The 25865-nt window shown below is 47.4% G+C and overlaps 1 protein-coding gene across 3 annotated transcripts in view; it reads right to left on the bottom strand.

Moving 5' to 3' along the window:
- DVL1 (dishevelled segment polarity protein 1) overlaps positions 1–25865 on the bottom strand; it is a 182778-nt gene that overhangs the window by 69874 nt on the left and 87039 nt on the right. For all 3 annotated transcript variants that reach the window (XM_067567248.1, XM_067567249.1, XM_067567250.1), the window contains exon 3: positions 5631–5752. In XM_067567248.1, the coding sequence (XP_067423349.1) occupies positions 5631–5752 (122 nt within the window). The remainder of the gene's footprint in view (positions 1–5630; positions 5753–25865) is intronic.

Below are 25865 nucleotides of genomic sequence, written 5' to 3'. Positions count from 1 at the left end.
GGGGTTTCTGTTTTATGTTCCATACAATGGGGAATTGGGGTAAAACCATCAAATGAAACAGGTTAATATTACTCAGCCGCTCCGTAGCAGCGTCCAGCTGAGGTTCTCAGACATTTTACAAACACTAGTTAAGCCTCATGATCCCCAGAGGGGATAAGTAAGTATCCCCATTTTATAGGTGGAGAAACTGAGGCAAAGAGAGGATAAAGGATTTGTCTGTGACAGTCAGGAACAGAACTCAGGGGTCTGGACTCCCTGCCTGTGCTCAAATCACAAGAGCATTCTTCCCCCATACAAGAGGGGAGGAGGACTGAAATCCATCCATCCGAGCCCAGCGTTCTCTCCCTGCAATCACAGGGGACTGAACGTGGAGGATATGCCCATCCAGTAAGACGGCCCTTGCTCAGTGCTCGAAGGAGGAGGCAAAATATGCCCCGGGGGGAAGGGAATTAGGTCCCCAAAAGAAATTTGGCCACAGGTCAGCCTCTGCATGTACCAGAGGCTCAGAGAAGCATCCTAACAGTCGGATACTTAGAAGAATGGAAAACTCTGCACCACTTGAGTGTGCTCCTAACTACCATAGTACAGGGAGACATGTGGTACATAAGGAGATAAGGCACAATGGAGATCTTGGTTCTCTTCCAAATCCTGCCACTAACTCCAGGGAAGTGACTGAATAGTTCTGTGCCTCTGTTTCTCACTCTGTGAACGGGAGATAATGTTTACCCAGCTGTGCACAGCGCTTTCACACCAGTGGATGAAAGACAGCTAATGCAAAATACTAGCAATAATCTACAGAGGTGCCTCTCAGATCTTGGCGGTTACGCCACAGCCTGGGACAGAGACAAAACCAGAACCAAGTCGACTAAAATCCCAAGCTCTGTAAAAACAGCGCATAACTTAAAGCTGACTCCTGACAGCCAGAAGTTGCAAAAGCAGCACATTGCTACTGAAGGAATGCCCCAGCTTCTCATTACGGCTGAAGCAGCCCTGGAGATGCCCTACCACAGTTTCACACAATCATGTGTGCGTATGTCTATTGCTAGACTGAGCCGGGCACGTCAGACAGAAAGCACAGAACAAGAGAATTCAAGAGACTCAAGCACACTTCTCAGCACCGATGTGAATTCTTTTCCACAGGAGCTGTAAAAATTACATTCTCTTCAGGGGAAAGGCTGGTGCCTGAGCTGTCCTCTTATTTCCATATTTTAAAAATCCCAGGACAACAATTAAAGGCTGCATCAAATCCTCCTCGCTCACACCAACATGGGGATGACCGAAAGCGAGCAGGAAACCCCCAGGAACTCTGTGGACTTTCCTCAGGATAGAAATTCAGAGGGGACCACAGTGACAGACGGGATTCAGCTTCCAAGCCCCACAGTCCTGAGCAAGTGGGCCCCCGATGCAGCTTTGTCAAGGTGTTTTAATCCTGCCCCAAAGTCCCTCTTGCTGCTACTGTTCTGCCCTCCCCCCAGCTGTGTCACCGTGCCTCAGTCCTGAGCAACAATCCCCCCCGGGATGCTAGCCCAGGAATTGGACATTAATTATAATGTGACAGCTGTGTGGTCAAACGGGCCCTTGCCCAAGTCCAATTTGTAACCTAAGGTGATGCACTGCGGGCACGCAGGCAGGCACCCTGTGTAACGCCACACAACCGCCATCTGCAGCTGGGCATCCCCACACACTTCCCTTCGATGAAGGGACCACAGTATCCTTAAGTATCCGCCACACAGATTAGACCAGCAGAGGCCCTGATTCAGGACAGCACTTAGGCACGTGCTGATGTCCCAATGAACCGATGGGACTTAACTGTGTCCTGAAGTGCTGCCGTGAGCAGGGATGTGCTTTTCCCTTGTAGGTCCGGTTATCACGAGGTGGGGGTGAAAGAGAAAAGACAGATTCCTAATGGAACCTATTCCATTCCTCTGGCCCTAAACAAAGGGGGGCCTCAGCAGGTTTTCCAGGCCTTCGTCCGTCAACCTCAGCAGCACCATCTAGTGAGTCCAGCCTGTTACCAGGCTTCGCTACACAGCTTGCTGGTGATCTGACACGCACAAAGGCTGCCAGAGACCTTGGACCTGTCGTACTGCTGGCTCTCTCTCTCGTTAGTGCCAGCAGTACAGCCACGAGGGGGGCGTGCAAGGGAGCGTGCTGTGGATGTGCAAGGACGGGATAGCGGCCCAGCCCCTCTGCTGGTGTAAAACAGCATCACTTCATTGACATTACTGGAGCTACACCAGTTTACACCATCTGAGTAAGCGATCCCACCCAGCTTGTAACGCCAGGTTCTGGGCAAAGCTCCTTGAGAAGGCAGCTCTGAGGTGATTGATTTCCGTCAGATTTATAAAGCCTCCGCTCCCATGGTATCTGAGCGCCTCACCATCTTTAACGTGTTGCTCCTCACAACCCCCCCAGGAGGCAGGGCAGGGGTATTATTGCTGTTTTACTGAGTGGGAACAGGGCACAGAGAGTAAGTGACTTGCCCAAGGCCAACCAGAAGGTCTGTGGCAGAGCTGGGAATAGAACTTAGGTCTCCTAGAGCCCTAACCCCTGGACCCTCCCCCCTCCAGTTGAATTGACACCACCCAAAAGCCGTGTGTTATTTCTGCCTTCGCTCAAGGTGCTCGTGGTGCAAGGCAATCCCATCGAAATGCAATGGAAAGCTTCAGAAAAAACACCCTTTTTTAATTCAGCCAAAACCAAAATCAGGGGGTTGGGATGGGACAAAAAAAACAACCTCAACAACAATTAGGCAGCTGGTGTATTGCTTGTCATTCGGTATCACTGTACTGTATTATCTCATTGCTGGGCTACCCACCACCCCGTCTCTTGATTTCTATCTATTTCATCTCTTGTCTTGTACTTGATCGTAAGCTCCTTGTGCCAGCGACCGTCTTTTTGTTCTGTGTCTGTACAGCGCCTAGCACAGTGGGGTTCTCATCTCTGACCAGGGCCCCCCTGAGGATACTGTAATACAATTAATAAATACAACCACCATCAGAAAAAGAAGGGAGAAGAAAAGCTGTAGACATCGGGTCAGTGGCGGTTATACTAAAACAAACACCTCTGAAGAGAGCAGAGCGCGCAGATCACATTTCTAAGATTGGAGGGGGGGGAGGAGGTATCCTGGAACGCTCGGACACTGAAAAAAGACATGGGGGGTCATGACAGATAGCTAATTGCACACGAGCTCCCGGTGCACTGCTGTAGCTAACTGGGTGAATGCAATCCTCAGATGTACAGGCAGAGGGATATCACGCAGGACCAGGCAAATGGGATATGGCAGCAGTGAGACCATGGCTGGAATACTGGGTCCAGTTCTTGTGTCCGCTCTTCAAGAAGAACTTTGAAAAACTGGAAAGGGTCCTGAAAAGATTCAAGGTCTCCAAGATCTGTTTCTTGAGAGAGAATAGCTAATTTAGACCTGCTCATTTTGCATGTATAAATGTTGCCTAGTGGTCAGAATACAAGCCTGGAAGCCAGGACCTCCCAACTTCTCTGCCTGACTCACTGCGTGACCTTGGGCAAGTCACTTCACCTCATTGTGTCTCCGTTTTCCCGGCTGCAAAACGGGGCTATCACCCCCCACTTCCCAGGGGCACTGGGAAGCACGACACCACATTGCCAAAGTCCTGGGAGTTCAACCGATGGCAGCAGGTTGAACTAGAAGACCACAGTTTAATAAAACGGCGTCTTTAAAACACAGGTAAAGACAGGAAGGGCTGCACATGTGGCCTGTGCCCGGCATTTGAGAGGTGTTTTTAAAGGTACAGTTAAATCCCTCTAAAATCATAACGTATCCATCTATATATATATAGGTCAGGAAGACAAAGAACCAGTTATGCTTGCAGGTCATGTGACTGCAATTGTATCGGCTCCTCGCCCGCGAGGAAAGCAAAGCGTGGCCACAAGAGGGCAGCAGAATCCTTGCAAGGAATGCAGGCAAGGTGAGCATTGCCTGGGATTTCTTGTCCCCCTCCAGAACACAGCTTGGTGCTTAGCCTCCTCCCCACCCCAAATAACAGAGGAGACTGGGTTTGCTTCCTTGAACTTGTAAACCACTGGCTCGCCGGCACTGGGATCCCACTTCCCATGCCATCCTTACTGGGGACCTGTCAATGACAGCAACGTGGAACCAAACGTGAGGGGCAGGACAAGCAGAGGGACAAATGGAGCCGCTGTTTAACACCCTGGCCCAGGTGCTGCCTGCTATTCTGGCCCACGCAGCACGAAGCCTGCCGAAGGAGCAAAGCAGAGACCTGCCCCAGCATCAATGCCCGGTGCATGGGTTGCCAGGAACAAGGAGAAGCCAGAGACACTGAGAGCTTACGTGGCCTCAAAGAGAATAAAACGGACAAACAGCAGGTTTTCGCTCAGCGGGTCGTTCACTTGATGAGGCAGGACTGTTCAATATAGCAAGAGAAACCAGGCTGAATTCTGAGCTAGGTAACCCTAGGACTGATCGCCCTAGAGACTGACGACTTCTGTTTTTCTAAAGGGAGGCAGTGTGGTCTGAGCAAGAGGGGGCAGGCGCCGTGTGGTTTGGTGGTTAGAGCACAGAGCTGGGAGTCCAGCACTTTGCTTTCTAGCCCTGATGCTGGGACTAACTTGATGCACACGACCTTGGGGAAAAACGTCCCTTAACTTCTCTGTGCATCCGATTTCCCATCTGCGTAACTTGTCAAGCACTTAGATGCACATCAGAAGCCAGAGAATAATTCACTCTGTTGACAAACGGGGAGTGGCCTGAGGTCCAAGATTCAGATCCAGATTTCAACCACTTCTATGGAATGGTGCGCAGGGCGGCAGTTTTGAACCTGGGTTTGGGAGATGGCTTCACTGGGTTATGGGCGAAAGAACCCACAGCAAAATTCAGATCCCCAAAACTCTTCCAAATTCAGGACTGTGCAAATCTGGGGTTTCAGTTCAGACCCAAGTCTAAGATGAAGGGGCAGAATCAAAGCTCTCAAGTACAGCTGGTCTTGGGGGGAAAATACTTGCTGTTCCCTGGAATGGATCAGAAGCATCACTGGACACTTTAAAACAGTACACAAAATACCATGGTCCAGATTTTGCGCTCGGTCCCTGCTCAAGTCAATGGTCATTCTAGGTTTACACACTGCGAGAAACTGGTCCTGTACATACAGCTGCAGGTAATAATGACGCTATTCCACTGAGAACACTGCATTACACACAGTCAGGGGTGATAGCATGGAGGTGGGGAGAGCATTATTCCTTATGTAAATTGCTGCTCTTTATAATGACATTCGGCTGCCCGTGCGCGCTACATAATTATATGGAACAGAGTAATAAACGGTTGTCATCCATGTGCCACAAAAAGCATTTACATTCCTCCCCTTCTCTCCCCCCCAAGGGGGGGGTTCGAAATGACAAGCAATTGGATATGAATGTCACTTGAACGATTGCCGTTTTTCCTCCCCATCCCCCCCCTTTTATTCCCCAGACCTAATGAGCACAGCATTAGAAAAATAAATAAATCGGTGGGACACGGAGCTGGGAAGCTGGTAACAGAGGGTGCGGAGAGCCTGGGGGGGCGGAGGAGGAGAGGAGGGGGAGGAGCCAGGCAAGGCTTTTGCATCCCCTGAGTAAAAAGCAAAGCTTGGTCTTACTGAAATGAGGGAGGTCGAGAGTCTCCGATGCCGCCCGTTCTCTCGATGGGAGGAGGGAGGTCTGTGTGGCTTTCAGTGCACTGGGACCCTGTGTCGGAGTGAGAGCCTTCAGCCAGGACCAGCTGCAATGGGAAAAAAGGGAGAATTAGAGACAACTCAAGCAGGTTTCCATACCCTGACTTAAGGTGCTCGGCTGTCCCCTTGATAGGCACCTGATGAACGTCTAGATAGATCGGAGGGAGAGAACTGCTTGGCATTGTATTTTGATGGAGCTCTGCCAACCTGTCACAAAAACCCAGATCGCTTTGGGTGTGAACGTGAAATCAAAACTGGCAGAGATTCGTACAAAGCCCTCATGAGCCCCACAAACCTTCAGCTGACTCAAAGCAAGACAGACGTTACTGGGCGTGGAGTGCATTTTGAGAGACTTCTGCAGCAGCCTTTGAGTTTCCCAGGGAAATCTGTGACCTTAATCAGGTCGCCTGGACCGAACAAAATCGTTGGAATCCCCGCAGGCCTTTAAGAGCCCTTGGGAAATGCATCGTGCACGAATGCACTGGGGGAGTTTGTCACTGAAAGCAGGGCCTTCTGCAGCTTTACCACGATGGATTCAGTCAAACCCCCAGGCACAACATGAAAATCAAAGGCTGTGAAATAACATGGCCCAAACGCAAGGAGTTGCTCCGTCAGCGCCCACGGCAGGAGCTTATGAGAGAAGTGCTGAGGACTATTCCCGCTATATGGACACAGCCGTGGTTGGTTACACAAACACCCTTGAACATTGCAAAAATTCAGAATCTGGGTCCAAATCCAATTCCACGATTAGCCCTTATTTCGCTCTGAGGCCTAAGCAAAAATCCCCAGTCTCACTTGGGAACTTTAGGAAGTAGACCTGAAATTCCGATCTGAGTCTGACTTTCGTGACTTTGGCCCATACACTTTTACACAGGTCGCTCCTCGATAGTGCCATAAAAACACGGTGCAGGCAGAAACAATTTGCAGTCAATTTAAATATCCAAAGGACCCCTGAAGATTCAGGGCATTTTTTGCTTTGCAGGGTTTCTGCTCTCAATTGTCCATAATGGCCTGAAACCTTCTATAAAAGCAATGTTGCTACTGTGTACAAAACCCCTTTGATACCGACATCTGCATTCATGGAGGCTGCAGGCAGGCAGCCAGTCAGGGGAGCGGGGAAGGATGCAAAGCACTCAACACGTAACACTCCTGTGAAAATGGGTAACTGAAGAAAAGCAACAGCAATCAATCAATCTTCTCTCACCACAAACAGGCAACTCGACACAGTCTGAGGCTTATTAGACATTCCGTTCTCATTACAACGGTGTATAAATTCTTCAGATAACTACCACACTGCAGCTTATTAGTTCAACTTCCTATTGACATGATTAATCACTAAGGAGGAAGCCTCCTGCATATAGATAACAGGGATATTAGGGTTACATGCAAGATGCACTGGGTCCAGTCCTGCTTCCACCGAACTCAGCGGATGAAACTCCCATGGGCTTCTGTGCATGCAGAATCTGGCTCTTTGACGGTGAGCGAAGCAGGTGATGGATACACCCGTGCTAAATGAATGGATTCCCCCGTTTTCCCCTGGTTTCTAGCTCATTGCCTTATGTTGATGGACACTAGAGGACTTTTGAAGTTGGTTGGAGACTGATATCATCCGATCTGATTTATCTAGCTGCCTCATATCTGCATTTCCATATTCTGCAAGGTGTTGGGGGCAAATGTCTTTCCATCAATTCCCCCTCCACCCAATTTTTTTTTTTTTTTTGGTAGAGTCAGGTGAAGCTAGGGCTACATCCAGCATTATAGAAGCTTGCTAGAGTTGGAGAAATCCCTGGTTAAGGCTCAGAATTGGGAGTAAGACAATCTGGGTTCAGTTCCCAGCTCTGCCGGGGATTTTGTGCAGCCTTAAGTGGAACACTTCATTTCTCCGTGCCTCAGTTTCCCCCTCAGTAAACAAGGCTGGTGTGAAGTTAAATTAATTAATTAACGGTTGTAAATTGATTTGTGGCTCTTGGGTGGAAGATGCTATAACTGTGTAAAGGACTGTTAGAATCAAACCGGAAGTGTTTTGGAGCCAGCTTTCAATTTAAAACAATTCCTGATGTTTGGGGATTTCAGATTAACGGGTCCAGTTTTGCTCCAACTTTATTTCCAGCAGAAGAGAGCAAAAATTGGAGCAATATTTTTGTTTTAAAATATATTTATTTATTATTGTAGAGAAACAGCCCCTCGTCCCATGCTAGCCAACCCTCCACAGGTCAGTTGGAGAACGCAGGAGGCAAAAAGGCTTACACAAAAACCCAGAACAAATTTTTCAAAACAAAATGCAAACTCCTCCCATTGCAGAATTTTATTTATATTGTGGTCTCTCACCTAGAGGCCCAAAAGGAGATCAGAGCCCTTTTGTGCTCAGCGCTGTATGTACGCACACATGCAAAGAGAGCAAGAAACTGTCCCTGCCCCAAAGATCTTACAGTTCAAACAGACAACCCACAGTGTAGGAGAAAGATGGGAAACTGAGGCACAGAGAAATGAAGCAACTTGTCTAAGGGGTCACAAATGGAGTTTGTTAGCAACAGAAATTAACGTGGAAACTCCTGATTACCCCCGTGCCTTGACTATAGGAGCATCCTTCCCCTCATTTCATCATGAATATTTTGTCCAGTGACTGGGAATTCAGATTAACCATAAAACGGCGCTGAGGCCCACCCATATGTTTCAAATGGGCCACTAATCATATGAGATGCTGACAATTTCTGATCATTACCGCCATGAGCTACACTTGAACTAGTCACCTAGAGGTGAAAGAGCCCATATCTGATTACCCCCGTTATCCTCTAAATCCCCTTGCCTGCTTCCCTTTACACAACATGATTAAGAAGCCTTTTAATTAAGCAGATGCACTAATACCAGTTCAGATCATCCCCTCTCACTGAGAGGCCAAAGGTCTCAATTTCTCTCCATTTGTAACGGCGCATAAAAGTTAACACAACATAAACGATCATGACCGTAATTGGTTAATTTATCAAAGGCTAATCCTAATAGCATTCTTGGGTAAAGGACTAGCCATCAGTGCAAAGGGTGCAGAGGAGAAGGAGGAAAATGCTGGTCCTGACAGGCAGTATGCAATCCCGCAGGGAAACAGGCCATAGAAACAAGCAGGCAAGAGAGATAGATGGATGGAAAAAGGAACAGTTTGAATACAAAACGGTTCTCCGGAGCCAGCTATATTACTCATCAGACTCATACATCACCCAAAGCAAAAGTGACGGGGGAAACGATGGAAGCGAAACATAGCGCAATCTATCCAAATAATGTGCCAACTGGAATAGATTTATTTAGCGCGTCTAGAAGGCATGGCGGCATTAGGGAGATGTGGGTGCATCTCGGCGCAAGGCCTGTCCCTCGAAGAAGCCCCCTCTGTGGGCAAGAATGCTTGCATGAATCAAACCAAGGAAAGGGAAAGAAAGACAGAAAAGAAAGAAAGAAATTGAGTGTAGACATGAAATCTGAACACGCCTCCTCCCAAATCACGTCAAGCGACTCAAAGCAAGTCTAGTTCCATTTGCTTCGAAGTGGGAAGATGCAACGCTTTCTGGAGCCTTTCTACTGACAAGAACACCTGTCATAATTAGGTACAGGCCAAAAAAAAAAAAAAAAAAGAGGCAGAGATGAGCTGACACTGAGACAAATCACTCCCCAGAAAAAAAAAGGATGGATGACATTTCATCTGTCCCATTGGCGGGACTGTCAATTACCCAGCAACGCAGTGCCCCAGGCCTGACAAGCTAATTGTGCCAAGGTGGCGGCAAAACACCTTGGGGCTCTCACATGCACATTGAAAGCCGCTGTCAGCTTCGCCTGGTGTTAGGGATGTGCTCTGTTTTGGGCATAGCGCACCTGGGCTGGGATGTTCAAGGGGCCAAAGGAGTTAGGCACCCATTTCCAATAGGAGCTGAGTTCCCAGGGATAACCTCCCAGGGACTTGTGAAAACCAGTGAAACAACATTTTAAAGCTTTGAAATCCTTGCGTAAGGCTAAGTACAAAGTGTCTTTCTCTTTAAAGGGAAGGGCTTAGTCTTGCAAAGCAATGAGGCAAAATACCGCTGTTTGCTAGGTTTGCAGGAAGAGTCTGGATGGCCCAGCCTTGGGGAGAAGAAGGGAGAATGTGAAACTCAAACAGCTTCTTTGAGGATATTGGAAGTGTCAGGAAATCCCTCAAGTCTTGCACCTGAAATGAGCTGGGAGTGAGACAGCTTAAATAGGCTTCAGAAAGCATCCTTGCTGCCGTGCAGATCTGGGGCCTGGAGACGCCTGCAGGATGACCTGACTTTAGCAAAAGGCCTTGGAACAATTTAGTTATTAAAACAAAATCATTTGCTGTCCAATTCTGCGCCGGCTGACAGCAAGTAGGGCACGCTCTGCCCTTCCCCAAATCTTTCATCCTCGACTCCTAGACGTCCACATTTGTGAGCGCTGGAAATAAAAAGGTGTCATTCAATATTCTGAAAGCTGTATACCAAATGAATGGGATTATGATAAAGGAGCTTCTGCTGTGCTACTGCAGAAAAGGAAATTTGCCCCAGACGACAAAGGTGCAGGCAGGTTACGGCAATGGTTCAGTCTAGCTGATCTTCCACAGTGGTCGAATGGAGTTGAATCAGAAAAATCACATATATGTACAGCACCTAGCACAATGGTGTCCTGAACTTGGTTGGGGTCTCTCCATGCTACGCTAGTACACACTGCAATAAAATAGCTGTGCCCACTCCATTTAGAAAGCTCTTTGTTATGCCAGTGCAAGAGGGAGGAATTCTGGAGCAACGTGGGGGCGTGTTTACTGCATCTGCACTCTGGGATCGAACAAAGGACTCATGGCATGCACGGGAGTGCAGAGAAGTCTGTTCTCTGTCCTTTGCAAAGCTCATTAAGGATTCATCATTTCTTCCAACAACAAACGACACCAGGCAGAGAACTAAGTATCTGATCAGCTTCGCTTTAAGATCAATCACATCCCATTCTCTTAGGGAGCTAGAGTATAACGTAAAATACTCCAGCACTATGTCAGTTTGAAAGAAAAAAGATAATGTGATGTTCGGTTTGTGCATTAGAGGCTTCCCAAAGTGTTTCCAGAAGAGTAGGGCTGTTAACCCCAGTGTCCTGGCCGAATTCCAACTCCGATAATTACGTTTCGCCCATCAAATTACCCCTGCACTTTCGACTGAATACAGCATCCTGCTTCATTTCCTGCCTTACACCACAGCTGTGCTGTTACACAGCGTTCCTGTGCACTGTTAAAAAGCTGCTGTGTTCCACTCCAGAGAAGGCTGCATTTCAGTGGTGGATGTAGTGGATCCTAAACATTTGCTTATTTCACAGGAGTGAGGATTAATAAAAGTGTAACCAATTAATTGTGGTTTCACTTCATTTTTATTTAACAAAGTCTGTTTCATGAATTAACACTGTGAGAGTCTCACAACTAAAATCTTACCCCAGCACCTGCGATTAAATCGTTACCGAGAGATGAGGCGATTCTGATTCTCCTCTCCCATCGGTAACACTGGATTATCTCCACTGACTTCTATAGTTACTCCTGATTTACACCAGGACAAGTGATGCCCTTTGACAGGCTCATAGGGCACTAGCTAATGGTGTACAGTTTAGCAAGAGTCTATGGTAACAACATCCCACGTGATCTTTTAAAGCTGATCGGAGACTCACCTTTCTTTCTGCATTGGGAAAGAAAAAGTTGTTTCACCTTCTCAGTGCTAGACATCTGAAAAGGATCTCCAGAAGGGTGACCCTCAGACTTTGCACACCTGATCCATCCTTGGTGTATTTCTAATCAAGTCAGTGGAGCTACTTCATTATGCCAGGGTGAATTTGACCCCTCGTGCGATTTTCTGGCCAAGACCGAGTCTTTCACTCCTCGGCTCTTTTCTACGCTAGTGAGGTTAATCAATTGCGGTATCCTTTAATCAATTAAAATGCACCATGCAACCAGGGGCAAAAGGGATTTTAATTGACGGGCTGGGGGCAACGATCCAAGTTACCCCAATAATTTGCAGAGGTTAAGGCTCAATCCAATCCAATATCTGTATGGATGCACCCCACTGCACCAGTCAGCCATCCCACCTCAAGACCTAGCACAGGCACCAGGGGAAACCTTCCGCTGGTTCAGGGGAGGGGTGTTCGAGGTGCACCGGATCAGCTAGTGCAAATCTATTGACATACCATCAACTGATTGCTCCAGGGCACATAAGACCTAAAGCCCCATTTGGAGTCAGAGGAGTGAATAGCACCCTGGCTTAGGAGACAGGACACCTAGGTTCTATTCCCAGCTTGGCCACTGACCTTTTGTGTGACCTCAGGCCAATCACTTCACCTCTCAGTGCCTCAGTTTCCCCTCCCACCTTCTGTCATGTTATTGAGACTATAAGCTCTTCCAGGCAGGGGCTCTCTCTTATTATGTGTTAGTAGTAGGCCTGGACTGTAACACAAAGAAGACTTGTCTCACAGGAGAAATTCAGAACTAGCCCAGGCCATGAGACCGAGGAGGCGATATGTGAAGTTGACCCACACTTGAGGACACCAGGCCAGGAGGGCTGGTTTGGTGTGGGGTGCACCATAGGATAGTTTGCTCTCACTCCAACTGCACTTCAACGTGCATCACTATTTACTTGACTTAGTTGGACTGAAAACCTGAACGTGCAGCTTTATTAGACGTCTTATTGAAATCTCTCATCTCTGCTGCGGGTCATGTTGGCACTCGTGGTCTCTCCCCCACCTTCAGGGCAAGAAGGGAAAGTGATAACAGCGGGCGCATAACTCCCAAATTAAGAACAGCTGTTAGTCAGGATTTCTGCAGACGATGTAACTGCCATGTTTCATGAGCGGCAGAGTCATTATTTCATATGAAGGCGTAGCTCTATAGGCTGCCAAAGTCAAAGCCGCAGAGACGTGGCCCATTGTCCCCAGGAGCGTTGCTGGTGTGGGCACTGATCCCACAAAGTGACCCAACCCTCTGTCCGGACAGAGTCCCATCAAAGGCAACGGGCAGAGACAGAAGGGTCTGTACAGGCAGATCACAGACACAGGAAGTACCTTAGTGCCTGGCAGAGGGACTGCCCCAAGGACGACCCAGGCTCCTCAGGTGATTGACGGTGATTCAATAGGCAGCACGCTGCCCTCTGACCCTGCAAACACTTATTGACGGGGGTTAGCGCTTGTTGCTTTCAACAGTCCCTCAGTGGGCTCTGGATCCAGCTCCCAGAACAAATGCCAAGCACAGGCTGCTAGCGGGGGCTGTGCAGCTGGAGGGGTCATCCGCCAGATGACGTGAAACACAGGCCTGACCTCTTGTGGCTACTTAAGATCCTGTTTCATAAGAATAGGATCATTTACCCAGGTACCCTGACCAAACTGCACTTCGAGTAACTGCTTCCTTCTTCTTTAAATCTCCCCTCCAGTTTCAATAGCAGACAATATACTTTGTTTCGTCCTCAATCATTATTATTTGTTGTTGTACAGCTCCTGCCTTCTGCACCAGAGGCAGCTGCATTTCAGAGGTAGGGGGGGCGTGCAAAAGTAGCTCCTGCCTACTCAGATCTTTGTGAAGTGCTTTGGATGGAGTGCTGTAATTTTATTAATGAGACATTAATTATCTCCAGAAAGAGAGCACTGAAAGTGTCATTGTTCTCACGGCTCCCATCTCTCAAAAACCCATCATGCAGAGAAGGGGATGAACCTGAAGAAGGGTGGAGTCAGTATTTGAAAGTGATAAGCATCCCAAAGTTGAAACACCACCAAAGTGGAACTGAAATTAAAAGGTCAGAGCACTTTCCAAGGGCCAAACTGTGAACCCCTTACTCACTTGGGGGAGCAGTTACTCCCCCATCTAATTGACTATGCGTGGGAGTGACTGCTCACCAATGTAAGGGGTGCATAGTTTGGGCCCGTGCTAGATTTCTGCATTGCTGCACTGTTTTGGCCATTAGTTAGCAGAATTGGAAGCTGCCACTTTAAATCAGGGACCTGTGTCAGGAATAACGATGTCTGGCCAAGAGAAGCTGGAGCTGCAAAGTAAAAACGAATGCAAGTCCACATAAAAGGAGGAACAGAACCAAAGAGATTTTAAAGCATAAAATCTGCTTCATTCTGCAATCTTATCTGGCCACCTATACAATTTTAGAGCTGAGCTGAACCAAACGCTCTCTCAATGGGTCTAATCCATGTGTGTTAGTCCCTTCGCACTAGAGTTCTATGAGCTAAGGGCACAGATGAGATGAGAGTGTAAATCAGCTGTTTTTACTGCCTCCACCAGGTGCCCAAACCAAACTGCTGAGATCTGAACAGCTCCAAACCGTGGGAAGCATTTGCAATCCATGCTCAGGTCTGGTTCTGAATTTTTGCCAATGGTCCCTATTTTATATTGGGCAGATCCAAAACCCTGGCATTTTGGGGGACTCAAAATCCAGAGGCAAATGTTTCTGCTTGAGCTTGTATTCAAGGCAGAGCATAGGTATCTCCCACTACACACCTGCAGGGTTGGCAGCATTGAGGGGCAGATGAAAAACACGTGTCTGTACATTCTAGTTATCTTGATGCCCCGCACCACCACCGTATCTGACTCCCACTGACTTCAATGGGGCTTGGGTCAGGTCCCAGATCTACAACTTGATCTGTTCAAGAGATCCTTGGTGCAAAGACCCTGGTGTCGTTCTCTTGCTACTTTGTTCCAAGAGCACTAACACTCATCCCATTTCCAATCAATCAGTGTCCCCAACTTCAGTTCTTTTTCCTCATTTTTTGCAAAACACCTGGCCTTAGTTAAAGGGTTGCTGTTAAAACCACTTTCTTCTCTCCACCCGATGGCACAAGTCTGGGAAAGCTCTGCTATGTCCTCAATTGCAGAGTTTGGAGGCCTCGCCTAATAAAACGGACCATCAGCCCATGATTCCTCAGCCCCGCATCTCCTTTGGCAAAGGGAAACTGACGATAATGAGGGTCTCTCTAAAGCGACTGGAGACAGCTGGGCTTCAGGGTCCACAGCCTTAGGGGTCTCCTTGGCCGTGCCATGCAAGGAATGTAAGTGTAGGCTGGGCCATCTGTTTTCATTAGTGTGAGAACACCCCCCCCCACCCACCCAGTGTCCCTTTCACTTCTGGGGCCTGATATTTACAAGGAAACGGTCAAAGGTAAGCTCCTGATCTTTCTGCCTAAACCCTGTTCTGTGTCCCCAACAATGATACCTGATACCGTTATCTGCCTGAGCAACAGAAAGAACCAAGGAACTGCCTTCAACTCCTCTCCCGTCCTTGGATTTTAACATCCAGGCTGGGTCCAATCCCCGTCACTTCCTCCCTCCCTCCAGTGCTTAATTTGTAATGAAAGAGGTGCTGGGACTCAAGCAATTTTTTTTACATTCATAACTGATGCAGCAAACCCAGAGGTGTCGGGACTATGAACTGCCAAGCGTAGAGGTGCCGGGGCTCAGCCCTGGCCCAAATTAAACACTGATTCCCCTCACACTTCTAAACTGAAGGTGGGACACAAGAGAGGAGGGTCCAAAAGCGCAGGGGGGAGGATGACTTGATGTTACTGGGACATGACTGTGCTGGTACTAGGAAAGGCACGCGTACCTGTTAATCACCCCCCTGAATTAGGGGGCTAGTTTTTGTGGTTTCAAATTTGTGTAACTGGATCCCCCAGAGGCAAAACAACAAATGTGGTATTTTAGGAGGGACTTGAATTGGCGGTGGTGATTTGTCAAACAGGATCAGAGACAGTACGCAGAGCACATCGAGAGAACAAAAGTAGGTAGGGGAGGGCAGCTGGAGTATAAACCAAGACAAGGCCAAGTGATACAGGACAAGGACAAGGACAAGTGATACAGGATCTTGCCACTGCCACCAACAATGGACTCCCACAAGGTCAGATTGTCAAGGGCTCAGCACCCACAGCCAGTGATCGAGTTTTCAAAGTTCTCAGCATCCGCAGCAGCTCCCACGCTGGCACTAGCAGCCAGATTTCCAAGATGTTTCTGTACCCAACACGCTGAGCTTTTTGGAAAATCCAGGCTGTGCTGGGGAAGGATCAAGGCACCAGAGAGCAGAATCTCCTTCTACTGCTCAGCTTTAAGGCATCCTGACCCACAACATTTCTCCCAGCAAAATGGGCATGACATTCAACCCCCTGTGCCAACAGCAGGGGAGCGAGCGAGCACATATTCTGACGGGGGAAGAGAAAGGTCCTGCTACAAATCAGAATCAGTTGGAAGCTGCCTGGTTGCATTAGTTCATTTCTGCAGCCGCTGCCTCATTATGCACTAAGTCACTGGCCCCTCGCGACAGATTGCTGAACAATCCCAGGTCTCGTATGCAACCCTCGGTACGGAACAAGGCTACGCGACTCTACCTGCCCTGAAATGCAGTGTCTGGAAAGCAGAGAGACAAGCGGACGAGCCGTTTGGTCCACTGACAAAGCATTATCTATTGGCACCTAGATACTCTGGGCAGAGAGAGCGAGATGGGTATGACATCACTAAGAGCCAATCAGAAACTGGATCCGTCGCAACCAGTCACTCAACCAATTGTTGTCAGATGTTGCAAAGCTTTGCTAAAAACCACTGCTAGCGGCCAGCCCCCGTGTGCAAACTGCTAGCAGAGGCGCCTCGGCGGGTTCTGAATTGGCAGCCACCCGCAGGCCAGTTCTTTTCCAATTCCCAACTCAATGGGCAGGCGCTGCCGGGACTGCAGGGGGAGGGCAGGAAAGCACGGCAGGAGCAGCGACAGCAAAGCCCGAAGGGTACAGATCTCCGTCTGTCTCTCCCCCTGCACGCCCACCACTGCCAATGGATTTTCCACAGCCAAAATACCCAGCAAGGTCCCAATCCTGCAAACCCTGGAGCACGTGGACAACTTCACCCACGTCAGCATCCTACAGAGGTCGAGGGGAACGACCCACGGGAGTTAAAAGCACTCATGTATCTAAGTGTTTACAGAGCTGGGGACCAAGTGAGCCAGAGCTTGCAACAGAGACGCTCAGGGGAATTTTGGTTGGCTGGGGGGTTGACATTCAATTAAAACTTCAGACTGGTCTAGAGGAACAGTCAGCACATGGCAAACTGGGATGTAAATTTACAGCACACTGACTAGCTCTCGGGATCCTGCTGTCGCTCCTGGCAGCAGGGCCCACACAGCCACTCTGCACCCAGCATGCCAGTAAGCCAGAGCGTTACACCCCAGCTTGCTGCGCTCTAAGACTACGTCTGCATTAGAGCTGGGAGGCGACAGTCCCAGCTCGCTTAGACGTACCCACGCTAGTTCCGCCTGGGCCAGTACACTAAAAATATTTGCACAGCTTGCGCTAGCCACCCGTGTATGTGCCAATGGGGTACCAAGGAGTATGTACTCATGTAGCTAGTTCAAGCCACTGCCTCTGCTATCCTGGCCCCAGTTATTTTTAGCACACTAGATTCAGTGTAACTAGCGCAGGGAATCACACCTCCCAGCTCAAATGGGGAGACAGTCTAACTGCTCAGACACAGACAAGCCCTAAAACATATGGGTCAAGGATTTCAGAAACGTCCAGTGATCTGATGCACCTTAAAGGGGCCTGATTTTCAGAGGGCAGGTGCTTAAAGGGAACCCGGTTTTCAGAAAAAGGGTCAAGTTGGGAAACCAAAAAAAAAAATCACTGGCCAATTTGGAAAAATCTTGGCCACAAGTCACACAAACCCCCGATGGAATATGGCAAGCTCTGGAGGAACAGAGAGGAGTCTAGACAGACCTAGGGGTATTTGAATAATTGGACTCCATAGCACACTGGAATATCTATTAAAAAAGCTTCACATTTTCTTCTTACTGTAACTTGCATGCTTCAAAAAGGCCTCTGTAACCCTCTTTCAAACACCTGATCAGGGACGCCAAATGAAACCCCAAGGTTCGGGTTAGGAATGGAGGTTTGGGGGTTTGCCTGTGTCCATTTTAATCTCCACAGAGTGTTCGGAGCACGTTAACCTGACTAAGCAGCAGCCCCGCCAAAGCAAGAGGCAGAATGTGATTTAAAGCCATGTTGCGGAACCAAGAGAAGGTGGATGTAGCTCATAAAAAGGAGACGGTCGCATTTTACCCTCAAATGCAGCTGACAAGTCACATCGTGGTTCTTCTTGGAGTGCTAAAGAAAGGCAAAAATGCACCGAAACGCTCACCAGGAGCTCCAGCAGAGCCCCAGCGGGCAGGTTAATGAGAAGGGTGCGTACAAAAGAGGATCCATTGTCTTAGCAGCACGGCCGACAATCAACACCTCCTTTCTACAAGTCCAGTAGATAAAACACAAACCAACAAGAGTCCTGATCCAATGCCCACTCAAGTCAGCAGGCAGACTCCAACTGATTTCAATGGGCTTTGAATCGGGTCCTTTCACACTACTGTCACTGCCTTATGAGCTGCTAAGGTACGACACCAGCCAGCTCCTGCTGCCTCCTGGTCATTCCCAGGAACTCTGACCAAGCGCCACTCCAGATCAGAGCATGCACACGGGAACCACGGCCCAGCACAGAGACCAATCATTAAGACTCCAGTTCTGCAGTTGAATCTGCCTGGGAGAATCCCTGCACCCTTCTGGGGCTGCATTTAAGTCAAAAATCTGCCCCGGTGGAGCCCCTAGCAAGAGCAGGCCCTCAGACAGGGTGAGGGAACTTAAAGCACCAGTTACAAAAGCCTGAAATACCAGTAGATTGGCCTCCTGGGTTAAAGCACGGACAGAATCACCGCTAGGACAAGAATCTGTTCTTTGGTGGCTGGTGCTCGAACGGCTTGGCAGATTGTCCCTGAACTTGTGCTGCCGCTGACTGAGAAATCACCAGAGGGGTAGCCATGTTAGTCTGTATACAGCAAAAACAACAAGAGTCCGGTAGCAATTTAAAGACTAACAAATTTAATTTCTGCAGGCATCAGCTTTCGTGGGCTGCAACCCATTTTGTCAGATGCAAGAAATAGAAATCAGTTAGGGGGTGTATATATATACATCCAAGAGTAAGGAACAACAATGGGGATGGTAGGTGTTAGCAAAGTCCATTCAGTTAGAGTAGATGAGGCCTATTCACAACCATTGATTAGAAGGTGAGAATGTGTGAACAGTGACAATTACTTCTTGTAATGAGATAAACATTCCAAGTCCCTATTCAGACCCAGTTTGATTGTGTCAAGTTTGCATATGAGTTCCAGCTCTGCAGTTTCTCGCTGAAGTCTGTTTTTGAAGTTTTTTTGGTAGAAGTATGGCAACTTTCAAGTCAGCTTCTGGGAGATTGAAGTGCTCTCCGATCGGTTTATGGATGTTACCATTTTTTATGTCTGATTTGTGTCCATTTATTCTTCTGCGTAGTGACAGTCCAGTTTGTACATGGCAGAGGGGCACTGCTGGCACATGATGGCATATATTACATTAGTAGATGTGCAGGTGAATGAGCTCCTTATGGTGTGGCTGATGTGGTTAGGACCTCTGATGGTGTCACTAGAGTCGATGTGCGGGCAGAGTTGGCAACGGGGTTTGTTGCAGGAATAGGTTCCTGGGTTAATGTTCTTGTTGTATGGTGTTGTATGGTTGCTGGTGAGTATTTGCTTCAGGTTGGGGGGCTGTCTGTAAGCAAGGATAGGTCTGCTTCCCACGGCTTGAGCGAGTGAGGGATCATCTGCTAGGATAGGTTGTAGATCCTTAATGATGTATTGGAGAGATTTTAGCTGGGGGCTGTGGGTGATGGCCAGTGGTGTTCCGTTGTTTTCTTTGTTGAGTCTGTCCTGTAGTAGATAACTTCTGGGTACGTCTGGCTCTGTCAATTTGTTTCTTCACCTCTCCAGGTGGGTATTGTAGTTTTAAGAATGTTTTATGGAGATCCTGTAGGTGCTTGTCTCTGTCTGAGGGATCGGAGCAAATCCAGTTGTATCTTAGGGCTTGGCTGTAGACAATGGATCGTGTAATGTGTCCAGGATGGAAGCTGGAGGCATGAAGATATGTATTGCGGTCAGTTGGTTTTTGATATAGGGTGGTATTAATGTGACCATCCTTTATTTGTATTGCAGTGTCCAGGAAGTGGATTTCTTGTGTGGACTGGTCCAGGCTGAGGTTGATGATGAGGTGGAAATTATTGAAATCCCGGTGGAATTCTTCAAGGGACTCTTTCCCATGGATCCAGATGATGAAAACGTCATCAATGTAGCGTAGGTAAAGGAGAGGTGCTTGGGGATGAGTTTTGAGAAAGCGGTGTTCTAGGTCAGCCATAAAAATGTTGGCATACCGTGGGGCCACGTGAGTGCCCATAGCTGTGCCACTGACTTGGAGGTACAGATTGCCTCCAAATCTGAAGTAGTTGTGGGTCAGGACAAAGTCACAAAGTTCAGCTACCAGGTGTTCCATATCATCATCAGGGAAAATGTTCCTGATGGCTTGTAGTCCATCTTTGTGTGGAATGTTGGTGTAGAGAGCTTCTACATCCACAGTGGCTAGGATGGTGTTTTCTGGGAGATCACCGAGGGACTGTGGTTTTCTCAGGAAGTCAGTGGTATCACGAAGAGAGCTAGGAGTGCTGGTGGCATAGGGCCTGTAGACAGAGTCCACATAGCCTGACAGTCCTGCTGTGAGAGTGCCAATGCCTGAGATGATGGGGCGTCCAGGATTCCCAGGTTTGTGGATCTTGGGTAGCAGATAGAATAACCCTGGTCGGGGCTCAGGGAGTGTGTCTGTGTAGATTTGTTCCTGTGTTTCTTTAGGGAGTTTCTGGAGTAGATGTTGTAGTTTCTTTTGGTATTCCTCAGTGGGATCAGATGGTAATGGCTTGTAGAATGTGGTGTTGGAAAGTTGTCTGGCAACCTCCTGTTCGTAATCCGACCTATTCATGAGGACTACGGCACCTCCTTTGTCTGCCTCTGATTATAATGTCAGAGTTGTTATTGAGGCTGTGGATGGCATTGTGTTCTGCATGGCTGAGGTTATGGGGCAAGCGATGTTGCTTGTCTACAATTTCAGCTTGTGCACATTGACGGAAACACTATGTAAAAGTCTAGTCTGTTGTTTCGACCATCAGGAGGAGTCCATGCACAATTCTTCTTCTTGTAGCGTTGGTAGGAAGGTATCTGTGGGTTAGTGTGTTGTTCAGTGGTGTGGTGGAAATACTCCTTGAGTTGGAGACGGTGAAAGTAGGATTCCAGTTCACCACAGAATTGTATCATGTGTGTAGGGGTTGTGGGTCAGAAAGAAAGTCCCCGAGATAAGACGGACTCTTCTGCTGGGTTAAGTGTATAGCTGGATAGATTTACAATATTGCTGGATGAGTCAAGGGTATCACAGTTGTGGTCTCTTGTGGCATGTAGGAGTTTAGATAGTTTAGAGTCCTTTTTCCTCTGTAGAGAAGCAAAGCGAGTGTTGTAAATGGCCAGTCTTGTTTTTGTAAAGATCAACCACGTGGAAGTTTCTGCGGAAGTTTGGCCTTTCATGAGATTATCCAGCATTGAAAGTTCTTTCTTGATCTTCTCCTGTTTGCTGTACAGAATGCTGATCAGGTGGTTCCATAGTTTTTTTGAGTGTGTGTGACACAATCTCTCACCATAGTCTGCATAATATGTCGATCGTAAGGGATTTTTCACTTTCAGTCCATTTGGTATGATGTCCATTTGTTTGCACTTGGAGAGGAAGATGATGTCTGTCTGTATCTGTGTGAGTTTTTTCATGAAGTTGGTAGATTTCCATTTCATACTGCTAACTTCAGAGCCTTCCATGGTGAAAAGTTCCAGAGGGGTAGCCATTAGTCTGTCTACAGCAAAAACAACGAGAGTCTTGTAACACTTTGAAGACTAACAAATTTAATTTCTGCAGGCATAAGCTTTCGTGGGCTGCAACCCACTTCGTCAGATGCAAGAAACAGAAATCAGATAGGGGGTATATATATATATATATATATATATATATATATATATATACACACACACATATACACACATCACTGTTTTTCCTGGAGTCATTCCCTGTCCTGCAAACGGGCCACAGTAAAATCCGTTTTTAGAACAGGTATTTCATCCAACACCTCCAGATGGCAGGGGCTGGCAGAGGGGAACAATAACTGCAGCACACTCACTGGCTGGTTAAATTGCAGAACAGCACTGAAAGACTTCAAAGAGAAGCTGCACATCAGCCCCCCTTCTCTCTCCCCCCGGGGCGCAGACAGGTTCTGAGATTTTGTCAGCTAACGCAGATGAAGAGGGAGGAAGGGCACAATGACCAGAAAGAAAAGGCAATGGACAAAGCTGACGAGGGCCCACGCTGAGTCTCAATATCCTCTCTGGTACATTTGGATGGCGGCTTTGTGATTTCATATACCTGGCCAAAGCTAAAGTAAGAAGGAGAAGCCAAGCACTGCCTAAAGGAGAATTGAAATACTGGGCTAACGAGAAGGGAAGGTCTGCATAAACAATGGGTCCAATCTTCAGCCGGTGTCAAAAATCAAGGCAGCTCCAGTAAGTCAAGGATATACACCAACCATGGGCTCAGCCCATTGTGCTGGGACAATGATTCCAACAGAGCATTCGATCCAGAACAAGCTCCACCAAGCAAACTCTTAGAACATAGATCAGCAGAGCTGCACAGCCCTATGATGACACACAAATCACATGTGGGCACAACCCACAGCAGCTCCTCTGAGGCCAGATCAAGTTCAGGAAGCCACGATGAATTCTTGGGGTTCTTTTTGCCTCTCTCATTTTCCTGATTTCCGCAGTGTGTGGGTTTTTGTTTGGTTGTTTGTTTTAGAAAATCAGTTCGTAAACAGGATGTTGTTTTGGACATATTTTAAAATGGAACCATGACGTGCCAACAGCTCAGCTCCTGTTACTCTTGGCGAGAAGGTTGGTCTGTCTGCCCCACTTCCATTCCTGACCTCTGGGGAACGGGAGCCTCCCGACCCATCCTAAAGGCCTGATTCTCCTCTCACAGCAGTGCAGGATGGCGTGCCCGGTGTCAATGTCAAATTGGGGAGAAAGCAGAATCCAGCCTTACGATCTTGCAGACACCTGCACTTTTTCTCATGCAGCTGTGCCAATCCAGCCCAGTCCTGATCTGCAGAGAAACCCACCTGGTCCCTTCTGGTTCTTATGGGGCAGGGGAGGGGGAATCTTTCTACTCAGAGTTTGCTTGCTGGCTCAAGTTTGAGACTTGCAACAGAAAGGTTTCTTGTGATAAAATCTAGCCAGACTCCTGTGCTCTCTGCTCTTCATCTCCCTTTAAGTTCAGGGACCACACATTTTGTCATGAAGATGGCTCAGGAGATCAGAGTTCAATTCCCACCCCTGCCACAGACCGTCTCTGACTTTGGACAGGTCACTCCACTCCTCTGTGCCCCTTCTATAAAATGGGGATAATGGTTCCCTTTGTGTGGAAGCTCTTCAGGGCAGGGCCTGTCTCTTGCTATGTACTCGTGCAGATGAAAGACTGGCACGCAATTAAATATTATTACCATTTATACTGTGAGAGTGCCTCAAAGCCAACCACGTTGGGCCCTATTGAGTAGATGTCTTACAAATCTAGAGTGACAGGCCCAAATCACTTACAGTCTAAGATAACCCCATATGGTGTAACAAGAGGATGAGACAAACAAGCAGGCCAATGCAGGGATGGAGGAGGCGGGACAAACAGCACAGGCGGTATGCAATTCTTAGCCAATCAGGAGCTGCGATTGTGACTCGCCACTCACGAGTATAAATAAATGCGGTTCCAAAGCCAGTGGAAACAAGCAACAGCTGACAGGTTGTGGAGCCTCTTTTTAAAGACATCGCCTATGGAAATCAGTCCAGCATGTGACGCCAAGATCAAAGCGCCTGCTTATGACAAATATAATGATTCAGATGTTATTAAAAAGAGACGAAACTCAGAACTTTCTAAATGTCAGTCGTCTTCTAACTTCAAAGAGTTGGTAATTGCTGCACCAGCCTCTGGAGAAAGATGGGGGGGGGGGGCCTGGTAAGCTAGATCATGGATGCTGAATGCTCCAGTTATCACAACGGACTCAGAGAGTCAAGCCATTTACTACCAGCAGGCTTGGGATATTACGATTTTTTAAAAATAATTTCAGTAGATAATATTGATGTTTATTTTTAAGCATGTGTTTCCTATTTTTATTGATTTAAATTTTCACATTTGTACAAAATGATGGGCTTTAAGCTTTTTTTTTTATTTTTATCAATTTCAATTTCCACAGTTGGGGGAAATTATGGGAGAGGGGAAATCAGACAATTTAATGACAGCAGACATTGAGATTCAAAAGTTAAAACTTTATAACTATTAAAAACACAAACTGTTGGCATCCTCTGCCAAAATATACAAGGCAAATGTCCTTAAATCAAACGCTAACAAGTTCTCCAGCAACATTTTTCTTACTTTGCCTACCTGTAAATTTCAATCATCATCGATGGAAATACATTTTCATCTGTGTGTGTACGTACAGTGAAATCAACGTTTACCAACACTGACCAATAAAAATCGAATCCTTCCAAGCCTAGCTATAGGCAGACGTGTGATTTAAACAGCTAAGGAGACAAAGGCGGCTCAAATCCATTGTGTGGGAAGCCAGGTACTGGTGTAGTTCATGCTGAAAAACATCCTTATTCCAAAAGAGAAGGCTGTAACTCTGCTAGCTCCGAAATGCATGGATGCAATTATCTATTCAGTTCAAGTGACTGAGATGTTAAAAGGTTCCAAACTGTGAACAATTAATTTACAGTACGATTACCATAATCCTCCTCCAATAATTAGCAGCAAGGAGAGGCAGATAAGCATTGCAATTTTATGGATGTTAGTGCGAAAAAAGTCATTTGCAATTGGCAACACAGGTCAGGCACAGATGTTTCAGTTGATAGTTCAGCACAGGCAACTGCTTGTCAACGTCATCATCTGCAAAAGGGTGTTGTAAACAATCTGTAAGAGGAGGGATACAACTGAATCCTAGCTAGCAGGGTACGCACAGAAACTTAGGAACAGGTTGATGGATGCTAGGTGGGGTTCTCAGTCTTTTGATGCAGCTCTCAGTTTAATTGCCTGCACCCACCAATGCCCATTGCCCTCCTGTTCAGCTGCTCATACTTACCCCCAGAGGAAACTGTTTGCTTTACAATGAATTACGAACATGCACAGCTGAATGGCAGCCAAAGAGTGGTGGTGGCCAAGAACGGAGACTGAACACTAATAAAGTAGAGAATGGAAAACTAGCGTACTTGTTGCAGAAGGCTTGGCAATACCACTGGTTTGGAATAGCTGATGTAGGGCATCCGTTTGCTTGTGCTTTTTGCACTGCTATTGTGATCTCTAACCGTAGAGATTTGGTTTCCGTGACTCTGCAACCCCACTGATCCTCTGCATTAAGAGCCCTGGGCTGGCGCCAAGGACAATGAGGACTTCCCTAGATGAAGTGAGATGCATCAGGTGACGGAGTGGAAGGACAGACCAACCAAGCTAATGTTCTTCCTGGAAAAAATGAAACAAGCGACCAAGAAAGGAGCATTGTCTGGCTTGGGGGAGCAGAGCCATGGACACAAACATCCAGATGAGAAATTACCCCTTCCCTGATTTCATAAGCATTAGCCCAGATCATGGCATTGCGCGTATCAGGAACACCAAAAGCTATAGAAAGGGGATGAATACCTCTTACTGAACACTAAGGGGATGACAAACAATATAACAAAAACTTGAAACAAAGACTAACCCGAGCTAGCATAATCTCCAGCTCTTCAGTGGGGCTCTATCTCGTCAGCACATAGAATGGAAGAAAAGTTGGGAACCATCAGGGCTTGTCTACAATTGGAAATTTACTGAAATAGCTATTCTGAAATAGATATAAAACTCCACATGGACATTCTTACGCCAGAATCAGAGTGCCTTTTCTCAGTTTAGTTTAATCCCCTGGATTCTGGGATAAATATGGTGGAATCACTGTAAATTTGGAAAATTTTCAAGTATAGTGAGGACCATCACCCTAGAAGGTTTGGAATATGAGTTCAGATGAGCCAGGAAAAGATTGAAACAACCCAGATCTGGAAAGGCTGGTTAGATCCTTACAAGCCCAGGTGGAAATCAGAAGCTTCCCAGTGAGTTTCAGTAACATAGGAACCTTGAAATCAATGCAGGAAACTGTCTCAGAAATCAAGACACTGCATTTCTCTGAGC

The sequence above is a fragment of the Emydura macquarii genome, unplaced genomic scaffold (assembly GCF_026122565.2).
Source record: "Emydura macquarii macquarii isolate MOO-44397 ecotype Brisbane River unplaced genomic scaffold, CSIRO-AGI_Emac_v2 contig_2768, whole genome shotgun sequence".
Lineage (NCBI taxonomy): Eukaryota > Metazoa > Chordata > Testudines > Chelidae > Emydura > Emydura macquarii.
This window is presented reverse-complemented; position numbering and strand designations above follow the sequence as displayed.